Below are 18,304 nucleotides of genomic sequence, written 5' to 3' on the forward strand. Positions count from 1 at the left end.
GGGCCCCACCCTGGAGCCAGGCCTGGGGTTGGGGCTCATATGCGAGCGCCTGGTGGCCGGGCCTCCCCCCACGGGGTCCGGCCGGGCTCAGCCCGAAGGAGCGACGTGGGGCTGCCTTCCCGTGGGCTCACCACCTACAGGAGGGACCGTAAGGGGCCGGTGCTTAGAGAATCGGGCGGCAGTCGAAGGCGGGGGCCTCGACAGCCCGATCCCTGGACGCGGAAACTAGCTCTAGGGACGTGGAATGTCACCTCGCTGGCGGGGAAGGAGCCTGAGATTGTGCGTGAGGTTGAGAGGTTCCGACTAGAGATAGTCGGGATCACCTCCACGCACAGCTTGGGCTCTGGAACCACACTCCTCGAGAGAGGATGGACTCTTCACCACTCTGGAGTTGCCCATGGTGAGAGGCGGCGGGCTGGTGTGGGTTTGCTTATAGCCCCCCAGCTCAGCCGCCATGTGTTGGAGTTCACCCCGGTGAAGCGATTCCCTGCACCTTCGGGTCGGGGATAGGTCTCTCATTGTCGTTTGTGCCTACGGGCCAAACGGCAGTGCAGAGTACCCGGCCTTCTTGGAGTCTCTGGGAGGGGTGCTGGAAAGTGCTCCGTTTTACTGGGGGACTTCAACGCCCACGTGGGCAACGACAGTGACACCTGGAGGGGCGTGATTGGGAGGAACGGCCCCCCTGATCTGAACCCGAGCGGTGTTCAGTTATTGGACTTCTGTGCTAGTTACAGCTTGTCCATAACGAACACCATGTTCAAGCATAAGGGTGTCCATCAGTGCACGTGGCACCAGGACACCCTAGGCCGTAGGTCGATGATCGACTTCCTGCCTGTTCCACCGATGATTAAATTGCTTAATTTTAATTTCAGTGCTTCTAGCTCAGTGGCTGTAAGTGGGTTAGGAATAGGATTTCAAGTGATTTTTAAAAAATGGACAAAAAATAGAATCACATACCCCACCTTTAAATACCAATTAATCGACTAAAGTGACATTTAACAAAGTGACAACCTAACCCTAAAGTAAGCACCTGTTGTTAATAATTATTACTCAGTACTTAAATGTATTATTACACTGTAACACAGACACCTTAAAATAAAGTGTAACCTAACCAAATATGTCTGCTATTCATTGATACAATGTGCAACATAATGTAGCCTATAAAAGTGCAGTTATACCTGTAGGTTTACTTTTATTAATGCTACAACCGCTCTGTTTACACCCTCTATTGTAGTCAATGGAAACGTTTGTTTGTGTGCCTGTGGTTAGAGTAAGTTTGTATCATTGCAGTAGCAGCTTCAAGAGACACATGTCACAGCTTCCTTAAACAGGATGTTTAAAGATAAGTTACAGAGAGTCTAAAACTGGTCTTACACATTCTGTAATAATTTACTGTCATTACTGTAACTATGTCACCATACCTCTGTATTCAATAGTACCATTTTAAAATCTAGAAAAAAACCTGTTCACATGAGCATTAAGGTTAAACCACTCACTATTTCAATGATGTCTTATAACTTTCTGGGCCTTGAAAGTGACAATTATGTTGGAGTCTATGGCGTGGGGGGTGGGGGGTTTGAAACAACACGAGGGTGAGTAATTAATGACAGAATTTCAATCAAATATTTTAGTTAACTATCCCTTTAAAGTGTGTAGTGCAATTACAAATGTAATGGAAACCAGTCAGGAAGTGTTCAATAGTTGTAGAGCTCTAGCAAAAAAAGGTATTTTTCAGTCTTGTGGTACGAGAGTAAACTGTATCTCCTACCCGAAGGGTTAAGAATGAGATTGATGTTGGAAGAATGAGATTGATGTTAAGAATGAGATTATTGTTGGAACACCATGCTGTCAGATTTCGTAGTTCGTCCCTGTATGCATACTCATCATTGTTCGTGATCAAGCCAATGATTGTTATATCATCTGCAAATTTTACAATGGTGTTTGTTACATGGGCATGTAGGAAGTCATGAGTGAAGAGTGCATATAACAGGGGACTCAGCACACATCCCTGTGGAACACCAGTATTCAAGGTAAGACTTGAGGAAGTGCACTTTCTTAGTCTGACACGTTTAAAGTAATTTCCTTCATCATCATTTCCATGACAGAATATGATAAAAAAAAAAAAAAAAAAAAAACATAATAGTGAAAATTATATTTGTTGTTTGTTCAGAATGGCAACAATAGCAAAATGCTCCTGTGATGCATGTAATGTTAGACATTGTTGGACAAATTGTGTGACAAACTTATGTAGTTGCAAAGTTTCTTATAGTTAGTTAGTAGAATGTCTAAAGTGGAACATAGAAATAAAATGTTACCAAGTTTAGTATGTGCCCATAGTTTTGGCCCTGTAGACAAAAATCTGTTTTATGCATAATTGTGAGCACTATGTTTCTGTTATGGAAAAAAGCCATAGACAGTTGAGGAAACACCACTACAAGACTAACTTTAGCACAGAGAGCCTGTGACTCTGACTCACTCTGACTCACTCACTCCACTCAAGATCACGCCACTCCTCCTGTTATTCTCTCATTTCAGTCCTCATGTCAGACCTTCATGTTTTAAATCCACAGGCCTTTGAGCAAATCTTTAGGCAGATTTTACCTTGAGCTTTCCGAAACTCAAGTGATGCGCCTATGATTTCTTTACCCTTCACTTTATGGAATGCCTGAGAAATCCTATTGATAGCTTCAGGGCATCACAGGGCGGATCTGATGAGAATATTAAATAGAAAGCTTGGGCACTCCTTGGTGTCTTGATGGAATATTTCAGATTCTCTAGAATATTACAGTAAATATCACAGGCTTTTTGTTTCTGCCAGCTTCTGTGAGAAAGATTCTCGGGTCTGCAGGTGTAGCAGAGCTCAGAGAAAGCTTTGAGATTGTAATGACATTGGAGAGCCATGAGGGCTGGGTGGAGGAGTGTACAGTGTAGGCAAATGCAAGATCAGGGTAGGGCGGTGCATATAGTCAGAGAGCGTTGTGGTGCGACTGGGGAAGAGGGAATTGTTAGCTGTACTGTGAATTTAAGGTGCATTAAGCACAAACAAGTAAACCTGACTGGAGCTGTAATTACATGAAAGGTGTGGTCTCACTTTCACTGATGAGAGAATGCCATCTCACTGGAAATATGTGTTGGAAAACAATGCTTCACTTTAACTGCCAACTGCAAAAATAATGTTGAATGATACTGTACAATGAACACATAATGCACATCATGTCAATAAATAAAAGGAAAATATAAGAGGTGAACACCTTTCTTTGTCCTTTGCATGCACTAAAATATTTGACGTGTTTTTGCACAGCATTTGAGACATTTACAATTCCGTACCTCAGACCGGATGACATGAATCACACATTCAAATAATTAGTACATTACATTTATTTTGCATTGTCAACATTATGAAGAATGCATTTGACATTGACATGGAATGCACAAGAAAAATAAAAATAAAACATTGAACTTTATCTATGCTTATGTTATGGTGATGAGCCATTTAAAGTATGGAACATCGGACCACATTTTTTCAAACTGCATTTTGCAAAACATTTTATATGTATTATTATTAATAATACAAGATACCAGTCATACCCCAAAATATACACAATATACAAATATATCCCCTTTATCATTCACATCAATTTAAACCCAAAATCTAAAAGCATCAAGTAGCCTATATTGACTTTTTTAAACTGCCTTCTGCACCCACCATAGTTTTTATAATGCATTTAATTGTTGCACTGTTCTGTGTCTATAGGCCTATAAGAAGAAAGAATAAGGCATAATGCTGGTTTATGGTGTGATTTGGTTTGAGGGGAGTGAGATGACTTCGTGCCATAAAGTTGCATAATGTGGGTTTAGAGTTTAGCCTAAGGGGAAGAGAAACAGAGAGTGTTATTGGCTGAGGACTCGCATCTGCCTCTCCCCTAAAAATACGGCAGATCATTTAAAGTCGGCTTGCATCCATTGAAACTTGTGAAACTGAATCTGGAATAAACCAGGAGCAGCTTCTCAACCCAGATCTGTTCTTCATCGCTTTCTGCGCATTTTCTTGACCAGGAAGGTAAGAGAACTAAACAACCATCACTTTTAGTCTCGTAGGCTAGGCTACTTTATTGAGTCTCCGAAAGACAGCTAAGTTCAGAATAAACTATGCATTTATCTGGGTTATCACTTTATATATATATGAAACTTTCTGGAGTCTTTATGGGGTGTTTCACGGTAGAGGATTTTTTTTTTTTTTTTTCTTGCATTTTATAGCCTACGCAGAACCCAGCTTTATGACGGAAAGTGAATCACAGGAAATAAGTTTCATTATAAATGCGGACGTGGAGTTCTGCAGACCGCTTTTACACTACTGTTCACTCTTTATATATATTTACAACAAATATATAGTTGCCATTATTCCTTTAGCTACTTTGCAGACACTTTGATCATGCGCGGAACTTTTCCAGAATAAATAGGCTAATAAAAACTTCAAGCTAAATAAATAACATTTTATTTGCTAAATTTGGATGTAGACTTTTAATGGTTCTTATTTAATAATAATAAAAAGTCTAACAGTTCTTATAATTGATTTTATTCAAAATCCCTGCTAGTACTTTAAAATGTGGGCGTGTCCATTCAGACACACCCTTACAATATGTGGTAACCACAGCCTACTTTCCATTAAAATGGTAGGTATACAACTCATGTGAATTAATTAATCTCGGCTACATGGTATTAGAACCGCAATAAAGAAAAATATGAATTGGGTAAACAAAAAAGTCACCAATGAATTATGTAATAAAGCAGTCTACTTTTTTATGAGTTTTGACTTTATCTAATTAGATTCAAAGTGGTTGAAAAAGTGCAATGAACTTATAACTGCAGGGTTTATATTTTGCACCATGTGGCTTTGTTCATGTCACCTCTAATAATTGAAGGATAAAAAGTCTCTTTTGACACCATGAATCTGTAACTGGCAGATCTAAAGCCCATGCAAAATATATGTTTTGCATCAAACGTTTCCTGATAAAGTCAAAGGAACGGTATGCATGTCTGCCCACAGCTGCAATAATGCAGCATGACTCATTTGTTGGCTGCCTCACCCTTTTGGGCGGCACACAACTTGTACTTCAACTGAGTACATCCAGCCTACAGCTGATCACATCTTTTTTTCATGCAACTGATAATATACACATTCTCATGTTGTCCTCTGAGAATAAATGCACCTGATGCACCCTGCATTACTCTCAGTGAGTCTATCATTTTTACCATGTGCATGCACACATTTGCCTAATATGTATATAAAATATTTTTAATGAATTGGATGTTTACAGTCATTTTCTCTTAGATGAATGATGAATGATGACCTTGGTCTGATATGAGTAAACAATAAGGACTCTTGCTATTCCAGTTTTTTCTTTAATAAGATCCACTGTGCATTTGTTTGATCACCCTCCCAGTAGTTATCAACTTCAGACCATTATGTCTTAGAATTGTTTGGATTTTCAAAAAATAGTCCAGTCATAGTCATAGTCCAGCCCCAACATTCTTGTGCCGGTATTTTCCAGGAATCATGGTTTTCCACAAGGAGTTCCAGAGTGCAGGTAAAGCAGCTGGCCTGCAGATTTGGAGAATAGAGAAGATGGACTTGAAACCGGTCCCCAAACAGCTCCAAGGAAACTTCTACACTGGAGACGCCTATGTTGTCCTTTACACCACTGCTGCTCCGTCTTACAATGTCCATATGTGGTTGGGTGAGAAGAAGTTACCACATTTAATAATTTAAATCTGTCAAATTTCTAATGTCAACAAAAAATAACCTGTTCCCTTTCAAGGACGTGGCACATATATTTTTTTCTTTTCTTATGTAAGCAGACACAGCAACACACCTTGACGCTGTTTTTAGTTTGGTTATTTGTCTGTGCCTGTTTAAACTACAGGTAATGAGTGCTCTCAGGATGAAGGTGGAGCTGCAGCCATCTTTGCTATGCAGCTGGACGATCATCTGGGTGGAGCACCAGTCCAATACCGTGAGGTTCAGAACAATGAGTCTGTCACATTCCTTGGCTACTTTAAAACTGGAATTAAGTACAAGGTAATAACCCTTACATAAAGCTGAACAAAAAAAATAGTTTGCTGATAAATCTGACAAAATATGGTCATTTTGGTAACATGCTTCATTTTAAATTCAGCACTCCAATTAAACTCAACCTTTTTCTCATTGGAAATGTATTATGGTGTTTTTGTCAAAAATATGCTGCCAGAAGAATATAATTTAATCTATGCTAGCATCAATATACCGTACATTACATTTTAGTAATAAAAAATAAAGCCTCTTTGACAGAAAGTTAATTAAGCTCAATGGGTAACAGCAAGTAACAAATGCAAAAATGTAAGAATTTGTACGAAAATCCTATATTGATGGACCACTAATCCAAATAATAATGTGGATGCATCAACATCAATGTATATGATGGGCTCAAATACGGCTCTGGGTAGCAGTGAATGAATAATGTGTTGTTGTTTTTTTTGTTTTTTTTATACAGATAATAAATTTGTTTATCTAGGAGGATCTCACAAACCACATTCAAATCAATAGTGAAAACTTTATATGCAGTTTTCCCTTGCAAATATCTGGCATATTATGAAATAAGAATTGACTTTTGTATAGTATTGCTTTGATAAATATTTCTTTGCTCCCTTTTACATATGTGAAATTATCTCTTTCAGATTAAGTGCATTTTACTTTTCGCTGTAATGCCCTCTGCAATTTATTTTCTGTGTATTATGAGAAATTTTTTTCATTGTAATGTAACAGGCACGAGAAATGTTGGTGTATTTTGTTCAATGGCACATTGTCTTTTTTCCCTACACAGCAAGGTGGTGTGGCCTCTGGGTTCCAGCATGTGGTGACTAATGATATGAACGTGAAGCGTGTGCTTCACATTAAAGGACGACGTGCCATTCGTGCCACCGAGGTGAACATGTCTTGGGCCAGCTTCAATCATGGAGACTGCTTCATTGTTGATCTCGGCAAGGTCAGAAATATATGGGGTGAAGTGATTAATAAAACTCTTTAGTGCTGTCCTTTTGAGAAATACAAAATTCACAACCTCACAAATCATATTACGATTTTCCTAGGACATCTACCAATGGTGTGGGAGTGAGTGCAACCGTTTTGAGCGGTTGAAAGCCTCCGAGGTTGCAATTGGCATTCGTGATAATGAGAGAAATGGACGCGCCAGTCTGCAAATGGTTGAGGACGGTTCTGAGCCAGAGGCTGTCCTTAGTGTAAGTCTTTTCTTCTTCTGCAAAATAAAAACTATGTGCCATTATGTTACAAGTTTAAACATGCAGTGTGTAAGAAGAATGAGGATCTGCTGTGGCAGGAAGTCAAGACATAATTAACACGGTCAGTGGTGGCTCAGAGTCTTTATTTAATGGAGCACAACATAGTTTAGTGTGAGACCAGTAACATCACTGACCTTCTTGATCAGTTTGTTCTAGTTTTATGAATTGTAAACTAAGGACACTGGTGACTATGAACTGGTACATCTCTTTCAGACTACTGCTCACTTTGAAAGAGTTTTAAGTCAGCATGAAATGGAAATTCACATCTATTTTATAAATGCATGTTATTAATCTTATTTTTAGCAGTCTTTTAATCCACATAAACTCTGAACCTTTGTTACTATCAACTGCAAACTTGACTTTAAACTGAATAGTTAAGTCCCAACCTTTGCCAAGGGACAAGGTTTGTCTGGTTAGCATGATCCAGTTACATTATCTACCAGCCTTTCCATCATATTGTTCCAAAAACAGGAGTTCTGAGCAACTGTCATTGAAATGAATGGGAATGCTACCAGATAGTTTTCTCCAAATATCATAGACCATCTTTGTAGTTACATAAACAGGCTTTAGTAATACAAAAAAGACATAGACAAAACAGAGACATAAATTACAACAGAAAGAATCTGTAAACATTCACATGGCAGACACATTTACAGGATATTCAAGTCCATGCACTGTCTGGGAATTGAACTCATGACCTAAGCATTGCTAGCCTAGCACCATAATCTAGTGTGTAAGGTACAGAAACAAAAAGAAAGCTGGAATAAGTTTGTCACAGTAAAAATGAGTATATAGTAAATAAGGGAATTAGTGTTGCAGTCAGCAAAGAATGCCAGTTCATCTGGTTTTGATTTTGACTTCTTGCCTGAGGTTCTGCATTGTGGTCTTTTTTTGTGTCCTGTGTTGACCTCTGCCGTAGAGAAAACTGTGGAAACTCCTATTCTGTTTGTTTATTTTTAGGCTCTTGGGCCCAAGCCCAACATCCCAGCAGGAAGTCCTGACGATGAGACGACTGACAGAAGCAATCAGAAAAAGGGCTCGCTCTACATGGTACATTTATGCATTATGCACATATCAGAGTTACCATGAGCACTGTATTATGCTAACTGTGTAGTATTCATGACATTTTATAAATGTGTGCATTTTTGTGTTTTGTCTGGGTTAGGTATCTGATGCTACAGGCTCTATGAAGACAGCTCTGGTGTCCCAGAGCAGCCCTTTCAAACAGGAGATGCTCAGTCCCACCGAATGCTTCATCCTGGACAATGGAGGGGACAGCAAGATCTTTCTTTGGAAAGGTATGTTCAAATTATATTTTGATGTCCTAACATTACATATAATGAATTAAAGCTGCAGGGTGAAAGATGTAGGCTTTCCTTAGATGGCTGCTTATGACTTTATCACAGTTTCATCTATTTGAACCTTTCAGGACCGAGTGCAAACACTGAAGAACGTAAGGCAGCCATGAAGGTCGCAGAGCAGTTTGTCAAAGACAAGAACTACCCCAAAAACACACAGGTATCAGACTCTAGCCTATTAATGGAAGTAGATTAAATAGAAGCCAAATTCTAACCAGTCTATCTAACTTTCTGTGATCAGATCCAGGTTATGCCAGCTGGAGGTGAGACCACACTGTTCAAACAGTTCTTCAGTAACTGGAAGGATAAGGATCAAACCACAGGTCCAGGCCAGGCCTACAGCATTGGGCGTATTGCCCGTGTTCCGCAGATTCCCTTTGACGCCTCCAGTCTGCACTCCAACAAAAAAATGGCTTCCCAGCACGGTATGGTGGATGATGGCTCTGGCAAGATTCAGGTAAAAATATTGACACTCATCACCCCATAGATTATCCCAGAGCAGAATTAAGGACTGTTCACACCAATAAAGCCTCAACACCAATGCGAGATAATGTGGTTTATTATAAGCACGCGCTGATTGGTTGTTTTTATTGTTCATCAGCTGGAAAAAATCGTTTTCCAACAATTTTGTTTCTCTTGTGCCGTTATAGTTGTAATTGTGGTCTGGACTCTGCTATTCTTTTATATTTAGAACAGTTTTTAAAATTACATCTTTATCGTTGTAGTTATCGTCTTTGGTGTGAACGGGCCTTCAGTGGTTTTGAGTCAGGAATTGCCTCAGGAATTGCTAATTGGTTTTAGAATCATGTTTTCAATTTAAAGGTGCAGTCACATTAGAGAAATTTTGTGGGCAAAAAGGCCCTTGTTCATTAACAATAGTGTAGCAATGTGTGAAACACAGCTCACACAGAAGTCACTTTCAAACCAAGCAGCTTTCTGGTTGTGAATAGAGCAAATTCACGTAGCACAGATTTCTATTGAAATGATTTGATTTCCACCATGAAAATTTGCCAAATAACGGGGAAATGTGACTATCTTTGGTTAACATTGCTTGAAGAGACTTTAAAGTAATTTGTCCTATACTGCACATATGTAAAACCTGATTTTTGAATAACTAACAAGTTGCTAAATAAATATTAATAAATAACACAGCTGTTCTAAAACTTAAGTATCGATCTGTTAGCCTAAATTGTTAATGCTGTCATAACCTTTATTTAAAGTTAACTACAAACTCATAAATGAAGCTCTATTCTAAAGAACCATTTGAATGTGCTGACCTATAATTGCTTAAAATTCAAGATTGCTGTTGATTTTATTGTAAACTACAACACTGCAATTGTATATGAAGTCCATTGCTCTGGACCTCGGCAGGTGTGGCGGGTCGAGGGTGGGGATAGAGTTCTTGTGGACCCTTCTAGCTATGGGCAGTTCTATGGAGGAGACTGTTACCTGATTCTCTACACCTATCTCCAAGGAAGCAGAGAGCAACACATTATCTACACCTGGTAAGTCAAGACAGTCACAGGATGACATGCCGGAATGTACTCCTTAACCACCCGATTAGCCAATATTTACCCAATCAAGTCAATATTTAATATTCTAATTAGATTTATTGATTTTCATATCAGGCAAGGACTGAAGTGTACACAAGATGAGCTGGCTGCCTCAGCTTTTCTAACTGTCAAGCTGGATGATTCCATGGGCGGTTCGCCTGTCCAGGTACAAACTCAGGCCTAATTTCTTGAGTCTGGTCATTATTCCATGCTTTTATATATATCATATATATCAGTCAAATCATTTTCTTTCTTTTTTTACATTGTGCCTGGTTGATTATAATGAGAGTTTTCAAATTCAAAATAAATCCAAAATAGTCTGATGCTTTTTTTCACTTTGGTTCCAAGATGTCTTTGTTTCTATGGATGCAAAATATATCTGTACCGTATAGTTATCATTTGCTTTAATTTATTGATATCGATCGATACACTTCCCTTCAAAAGTCTGGGGTTGTTAGGATTTGTTTATATTTTTGAAATAAGTATCTTATGCTGAACAATTCTATATTTAATCTAGCATACAGTAAAACAGTAATATTGTGAAATGTTAGCATTTAAATATTTTATAATTTGTGTTTTCTATTTTAATATATTTTAAAATGTAATTTGTTCCTGTGATGGCAAAGCAGATTTTTTATCATTACTCCAGTCTTCAGTGTTATCCTTCAGAAATCATTTTAATCTGGTGATTTAATGCTCAAGAATCATTTCTTATTATTACTGTTCGAAACATTTATGCTACTTAATATTTTTGAGGAAACTGTGATAGATTTAATAGTCAAAGTTCAAAGAAACAGCATTTATTTGAAATATAAATCTTTTGTAACATTATAAAAGTCTTTACTGTCACTTTTGTTCAATTTAATATGTCCTTGCTGAATAAAAGTATTAATTTTTCTTTAAAAAAAAATCTTACTGACCCCAAACATTTGAACACCGGTGCATATTGGTTGAAATTAAATATTAAATTTTTAATAATAATAATTTTATGTTAATTTGCCATCATCTAATGCTCACTTAAAGGTAATCTTTAAAAATAATTAACTATTAATATATGTCAAACTGCAAGAAATTGTAATGTAATGGCAGTACATGAAATGCTGCAATCAACACTTCAGGATCAGATTACCGTGGCAGATGTCATTGTAATCCTAAATATTTTTCAGATAAATTATGTATCTCTACTTTCCATTTTTATAAAGGATTTCTTCTTTTTTTTCTTCAAATAAATAAATTGGTCTACTTGATTTAGAATTCACTGTTGTGTCGTCCTGCAGGTGCGTGTCACTCAGGGCCAGGAACCGGCCCATTTGATGAGTCTGTTCAAGGGTAAACCCATGATCATCCACTTGGGTGGGACTTCACGTAAAGGTGGTCAGAGTCGTGCTGGCAACACCCGCCTCTTCCACATCCGTCAGAGCTCCACCCGTGCAACACGCGCAGTGGAGGTCGGTGATGGCAGCGAACACAAATGTGGACACAGTCAGGAATGACCATCAGGCAATAATCTTCCTCTCTTTCTTCTCACCCAGGTGGAACCTTCTGCATCTAAACTGAACACTAATGATGTGTTTGTGCTGAAATTTCCTGACGGCCTGTTTCTGTGGAAAGGAGTGGCCGCTTCAGAGGAAGAAATGGCTGCTGCAAAATACATCTGCAGCTTCCTTGGAGGCAGTATTACGGAAATTTCCGAGGGCAAAGAGCCGGGTGGGTGTCTGCTTTTATAAATGTTCGGACACTGTGATTTACACAGTTAAAAGGCATTCCTAACCTAATCACGTTTCCTGTTACTTTGAACTGATTGGTCCGTTTTATCGGTCTCTTTGCTCCTCTCAGCTGCATTTTGGTCTGCTTTGGGTGGAAAGAAGGACTATCAGACCTCCAAAAGTCTGCAGAAGAGTGTTAAACCTCCTCGTCTGTTTGGCTGCTCCAACAAGACTGGACGTCTAATTGTGAGTTAACATAGAATTTGCAACTAATTCAGATTTCTCTGTTAAATGATTACATAAACTTTACTATACCTCTCCTTTTTCCATTTCAGGCTGAGGAAGTTCCTGGAGAGTTCACCCAGTCTGATTTGGCCACTGATGATGTCATGCTTCTGGATACCTGGGATCAGGTTAGCATTTCAAATACTGATGACTTAAAGTCAACATGAAATTATTATTAAAACACTCATTTCTAGCTGATAAACTTCTGAGTGAAACAGGATATCCAACCAGAAAAAAAGCAGGATGAGAATAGATTTTATCTATAATCATTTGACTGGTTCTTGAAAAGTGGGCGTTAAAACGGAAAAGAGCACAGAATGAAGTTCAGTTATAAACCTTAATCAGGGTAGTGCCATATTTATTTTTTGACAGGAAGGAAATCGAGGTTGTGAGGGATAGAAGTACAGTGCGTTCAGTGGATTTTAATGTTGAATACCAACATATAGATTGTTAAGCTGACAAAACAAATTTCCAAAAAAGTTGTGAAAATTACATATACAGTGGAAAATTATTATAGTGGATGCCATTTTAAAGACTGTAAGTCTATGTTACGTTACATTATAATCTCTGACAGCCTCATTTTCATCCGTGTTAAATTTAATATGGCGTCTAATGTGACTAAGGTATATTGCTGAACTTTAAATATAAGCTTCTTTTTTTTATCTTCTTCCCTTAGATCTTTCTTTGGATTGGTAATGATGCCAACGAGATGGAGCGGACTGGCTCAGATCAAATAGGTAAGTTAAGATGCTGAAGCACTAACCAACTTAATATTCCCTTCATACCTGCGAAAATTACAATTATGTCGTTAGGAAAACTCAGTTAAGGCACCAAAAAACAAAATCTCAACTGGAACAGTCCATGTGTTCCAATAATGGAGGATTAAGTTTGGTTTAACATTGGCACTGAATGTAATTCCTGATTGTTAAATGTCATAAAATGTTTCTTTGCCATCAGCAAAAGAATATGTGGACTCTGACCCCTCTGGTCGCCGTGGCACCCCAATCATCACTATAAAGCAAGGCTTTGAGCCCCCAACCTTCACTGGCTGGTTCCAGGCTTGGGACTCGAAGATGTGGGACACAGACCCACTGGATCGCATCCGTGCTCGTTTCTAAAACACATAAATCATTATATACTTTTGCATAGCTTCCAGAATACTCACCTTGTGTGTTTCATGCAGTGGTGGTCTGAAAGGGATATGGAAGGAACACAATATGCAAAAATACTGCATGATAAACTACAATGTACCGTATTTTGCTACTATTAACGACTTTTTGCCTTGTTGTTTCTGTGCCTTGACTTTGCCTTGTTAGACATTTAAACTCTTTTATATATCTTTTTTATATAATTCTGTATTCCAGTGATGTTTTCAACCACATGGTTATTATGTTTTCATTATTCATGATGTCATGATTTTTTTTTTTTTTTAATGACTTAAAAGGAATGAAAAAGGAAAATGTAGATTTTTATAAGCAAGACAACATTTATTTGCAATTGAAAATTCAACATACTTAGTACATTTGGATTATTAAAAATTGTACAAGTGTATGGATAATGCCTTACAAATATGCAGACTGATATATAATCAGAGAATATATTGTAGTTGCTAAAAATATTTGAATGTACCTCTGCAATTATTCTGATTCCCAGTATATAATAATAAAAAATAAAAAAAATCAAAATACTATTGAGTTATGTGTTTGTTAATGTTGGCATTGTTTGAAAGGTCAATTATACACTACTGTTCAAAAGTTGGGGTTAGTAAGATTTTTTTCTAATGTCACAGTCGGTTGCAGCAAGGAAGAGTAGTTAAGGCAGGATCTAAATGCAGCAGTCACTTTAACAGTAAACTAAAACAATAAACACGCAAAAACTTGAACACAGGAGAAAACAAACGACTAAAAATAAATGAGAATGGACGAAGAATGACTTAAACTAAGAGCTCTAAATATACAGAGAAACTAAAGGGCTAAAAGGAACAGGTGAATTAATTCAAACAGTTGCAATGGCAACAAATGAGAACATTCTAGAAAACATGGAAACACAGGAAACAGTGTTACTAAAAATAAATATGAACAGACAAAACTCTAAACAAGGAACAGGTGAATCAAATCAATAAAACAATAAGTCATTATGACAATAAAGTAATGAGAAAGTTATAGAAGCCATTGAAACAAAAAAGAAAAACACAAAAAACAAAAAGGTTCAAACTAAACGACCATGAAAATGAAAGCAAACTGAACATTATAGAATGAAAGAAAAAATAAATTAATACTTTTATATATACTTTTACATTGTTACATAAAGTTTCTATTTTAAATAAATGCTATTTTATTTGAACTTTCTATTTATTAAAGGATCTTGGAAAAAATTTAACACGGTTTCCACAAAAGTATTAAGCAGCACAAGTCAAGTCATCTTCATTTATATAGCGTTTTTAACAATGTAGATTGTTCCAAAGCGGCTTTACAGTGATAATAGGAAATTAAAGTAAAAGAGAATGTTTTGGCTTTATAGCAGCTTTAAAATAAAGTTATTGTCCAGCTAAATTTAATTTTGATTGATTCACTTCCGCTGCAACGATCATTAGTTATTAACTTAGGGGTCGCTAACACAACACCGTTTTAACAGAAAACTCTTTAAGTTCTCTCTACGCAAACTTTAAAGGTCCCATGACATGAAAATTTCACTTTATGAGGTTTTTTAACATTAATATGAGTTCCCCTAGCCTGCCTATGGTCCCCCAGTGGCTAGACATTTTGATAGGTGTAAACCAAGCCCTGGTTATTTTTGAGAAAATGAAAGCTCAGACGGGCTCAGATGCCTCAAGAGACATCATAGCTTGCAAACGAGCGAAGCATGTCAGTTGCTCAGTGTTTGGATGTACAAATGAACACAAAAGTATTTTTTTAGTTCGTTCATCCGAGCCTCTGAAGAACCAGTGGGTTATGTGAATTTCTGATGTGTAATTGTTCAAGGTCAGACAGATAATCTTTCTCTCAAAATCGTTCAATACTGTTTATGCATCAGTAAATCAAGCCAGTGACTAAAATATCAACTTCACATCGTTTCTCTTAGTGGGATGAAAATAATCTTATTTAAATTGTGATTAAAATATATACAGAAAGCGATCAAAGAACAATCCCTTTCCAATCGCCCAAGCTGTCAATCACACAGCGCGCATTTATCTGGACACTTGCCAAAACTCGTTATGAAATCAATGACGCTGTTACGCTGCACAACAAAGCTCTTACTGTACTTACCACATGTTTGCATTGGTGAAATCATTAGTGCAGAAACTGCGTTGCAATGATAAGATCTTCATTCACGCGATCAACAGGCTGTCATCTGCTCAGTGCTCATCACTGCAACCTTTTATGTGATGGGAATAGATCTAAATACTTAAACTTCTCACGATTCGTTAATCTCGATAGCTGATTCCCGACAATGCTTTATCTGTAGAGTGGTAAAGGGATCCTCCATAGGGAGAGACTAGTTGGCACTTCAGCACTGCGTTGACATCGGGTCCAGGCACAGGTCGGCCTGGATCTGGATACGGCCTGGATCCGGCAGGCTGCAAGAAAACCTTGGGATAAAAAAAGACACTAAAATTAGCGTAGATGCCATTCTTCTTATGATGTAAAGAGTACATCAAGATTTATGGGAAGTGTTCTAATCTATGCAGCCTAACATTGAATTATAAAAGTCTATAATGTGTTATGTGTATGCCAGGTCAAAGAGATGTATTTTTAGTCTAGCTTTGAACTGACAGAGTGTGTCTGCTTCCCGGAAAATGTTAAGACTGTTCCAAAGTTTTGGTGCTAAATAGGAAAAGGATCTACCGCCAGCAGTCGATTTTGATATTCTGGGTATTATCAACTGGCTGGAATTTTAAGATCGCAATAGACGTGAAGGACTATAATGCGTTAAGAGCTCGCTCAAGTACTGCAGAGCTAAACCATTTAGTGATTTGTAAGTAATCAGCAATATTTGAAAATTTATACGATGTTTAATAGGGAGCCAATGCAGTGTTGACAGAACGGGGCTAATATGGTCATACTTCTTGGTTCTGGTAAGAACTCGAGCTGCTGTGTTTTGGACCAGCTGTAATTTATTTATTAAGCGTGCAGGGCAACCACCCATTGGAGCATTACAATAATCTAGCCTTGATGTCATGAACGCGTGAACTAATTGTTCCGCATTTGTCAATGAGAGCATATGACGTCATTTAGATATATTTTTAAGATGGAAAAATGTGGTTTTACAGATACTAGACACATGACTTTCAAATGAAAGACTGGTATCAAAGAGCACACCCAGGTTCCTAACCGACGACGAAGACTTGACAGAGCAGCCATCAAGTGTTAGACAGTATTCTAGGTTATTATGTGAGGAAGTTTTTTGTCCAATAATTAGAATCTCTGTTTTTTCAGAATTAAGCAGTAGGAAATTACTAGTCATCCAATTTTTTATATCAGCTATACATTCCGTTAATTTTGTGAATTGGTAAGTTGCATCAGGGCGTGAAGAAATATAGAGCTGAGTATCATCAGCATAACAGTGAAAGCTAATGCCATGCTTCCTAATGATATCTCCCAAGGGTACCATGAACAGAGTGAACAGCAACGGTCCTAGTACTGAGCCTTGTGGTACGCCATACTGAACTTGTGATCGATATGACATCTCTTCATTTACTGCTACAAACTGATAACGGTCAGATGATTATGATTTTAACCATGCTAATGCAATTCCACTAGTACCAACATCATTTTCGAGTCTATTTAAAAGAATGTTGTGGTCAATAGTATCAAATGCAGCACTAAGATCGAGTAACACCAATAGCGAGATACAACCATGATCGGATGATAAGAGCAAATCATGGTACGGTCTAAATCCTGACTGAAAATCCTCGCAGATATCATTTATTTCTAAAAAAGCCTCATAGTTGTGAGGATACCGCCTTTTCTAGTATCTTTGACAGAAAAGGTAGATTCGAGATCGGCCTGTAATTAACTAACTCTGTACGATCAAGTTGCGTTTTTTTAACAAGCGGTTTAATCATAGCCAGCTTAAAAGTTTTTGGTATGTATCCTAATGACAAAGATGAATTAATGATATTAAGAAGAGGATCTATGACCTCTGGAAGCATCTCTTTCAGTAGCTTAGTCAGTATAGGGTCTAACATACATGTTGTCGATTTAGATGATTTAACAAGCTTAGCAAATTCTTCCTCTCCAATAGCAATGAATGAATAGAATTTTCCCTTTGGGAGACTAGAATGCACTCCCTGATGCGATACTGTAGTAGACAGTTGCATAGTTATAATTTTCAATTTTATAAGTGAAGTTCATAAAGTCATTACTGCTGTGCTGCTTGGAAACTTCTGGGCTTGAAGCTTTATTATTCATTAGTTTAGTCACTGTTTCAAATAAATACCTATGGTTTTGTTTAATTTCTTCTAATAGGGTTGAAAAATAAGCAGATCTAGCAGCTTTTAAGGCCTCTCTGTATGCAATCGAGCTCTCCTTCCATCAAATGCGAAATACCTCTAGTTTTGTTTTCTTCCAGTTTCGCTCCATTTTTCTGGCTGCTCTCTTAAGGGCTTGAGTGTGCTCGTTGTACCACAGTGTTGGACTATTTTCTTTAATCTTCTTTAACCGCACCGGAGCGACTGTGTCTAAAGTGCTGGAAAAGAGAGAGTTAAAAGTTTCTGTCGCAATATCGAGTTCTTCTAAGCTATCTGGGATGCTGAGATGATGAAACTGATCAGGAAGATTATTAACAAAGCAATCTTTAGTGGCAGAAGTGATAGGTCTAACATATTTGTAACACGGAGTCGGCTTTGCAGCCTTGGCTAAATTAAGTTTACACAAGAGTAGATAATGATCTGATGTCATCGCTCTGTAGCAGAATTTCAACGGCATCAACATTTATTCCATATGATAATATTAGATCTAGAGTATGATTACAACAATGAGTAGGTCCTGACACATGTTGTCTAACTCCAATAGGGTTAAGAATGTCTTTAAATGCCAATCCCAATGCATCTTTTTCGTTATCTACA

The 18,304-nt window shown here is 37.7% G+C and overlaps 1 protein-coding gene across 1 annotated transcript; it reads left to right on the top strand.

The window, feature by feature from the left end:
* The first annotated feature begins 3,859 nt into the window (after nucleotides 1-3,859).
* scinla (scinderin like a) lies at nucleotides 3,860-13,925 on the top strand. The gene is made up of 17 exons (XM_084127889.1): nucleotides 3,860-4,060; nucleotides 5,553-5,738; nucleotides 5,925-6,079; nucleotides 6,861-7,022; nucleotides 7,126-7,275; nucleotides 8,296-8,385; nucleotides 8,501-8,633; nucleotides 8,765-8,853; nucleotides 8,935-9,150; nucleotides 10,065-10,198; nucleotides 10,322-10,412; nucleotides 11,524-11,694; nucleotides 11,779-11,953; nucleotides 12,083-12,198; nucleotides 12,288-12,365; nucleotides 12,914-12,974; nucleotides 13,195-13,925. Exons 2-17 carry the CDS (start codon nucleotides 5,558-5,560, stop codon nucleotides 13,353-13,355), a joined length of 2,163 nt encoding a protein of 720 aa, XP_083984015.1. The 5' UTR covers nucleotides 3,860-4,060; nucleotides 5,553-5,557; the 3' UTR covers nucleotides 13,356-13,925.
* The last annotated feature ends 4,379 nt before the right edge of the window (nucleotides 13,926-18,304 follow it).

The sequence above is a fragment of the Abramis brama genome (genome assembly GCF_963993115.1).
Source record: "Abramis brama genome assembly, chromosome: 11".
NCBI lineage: Eukaryota > Metazoa > Chordata > Actinopteri > Cypriniformes > Leuciscidae > Abramis > Abramis brama.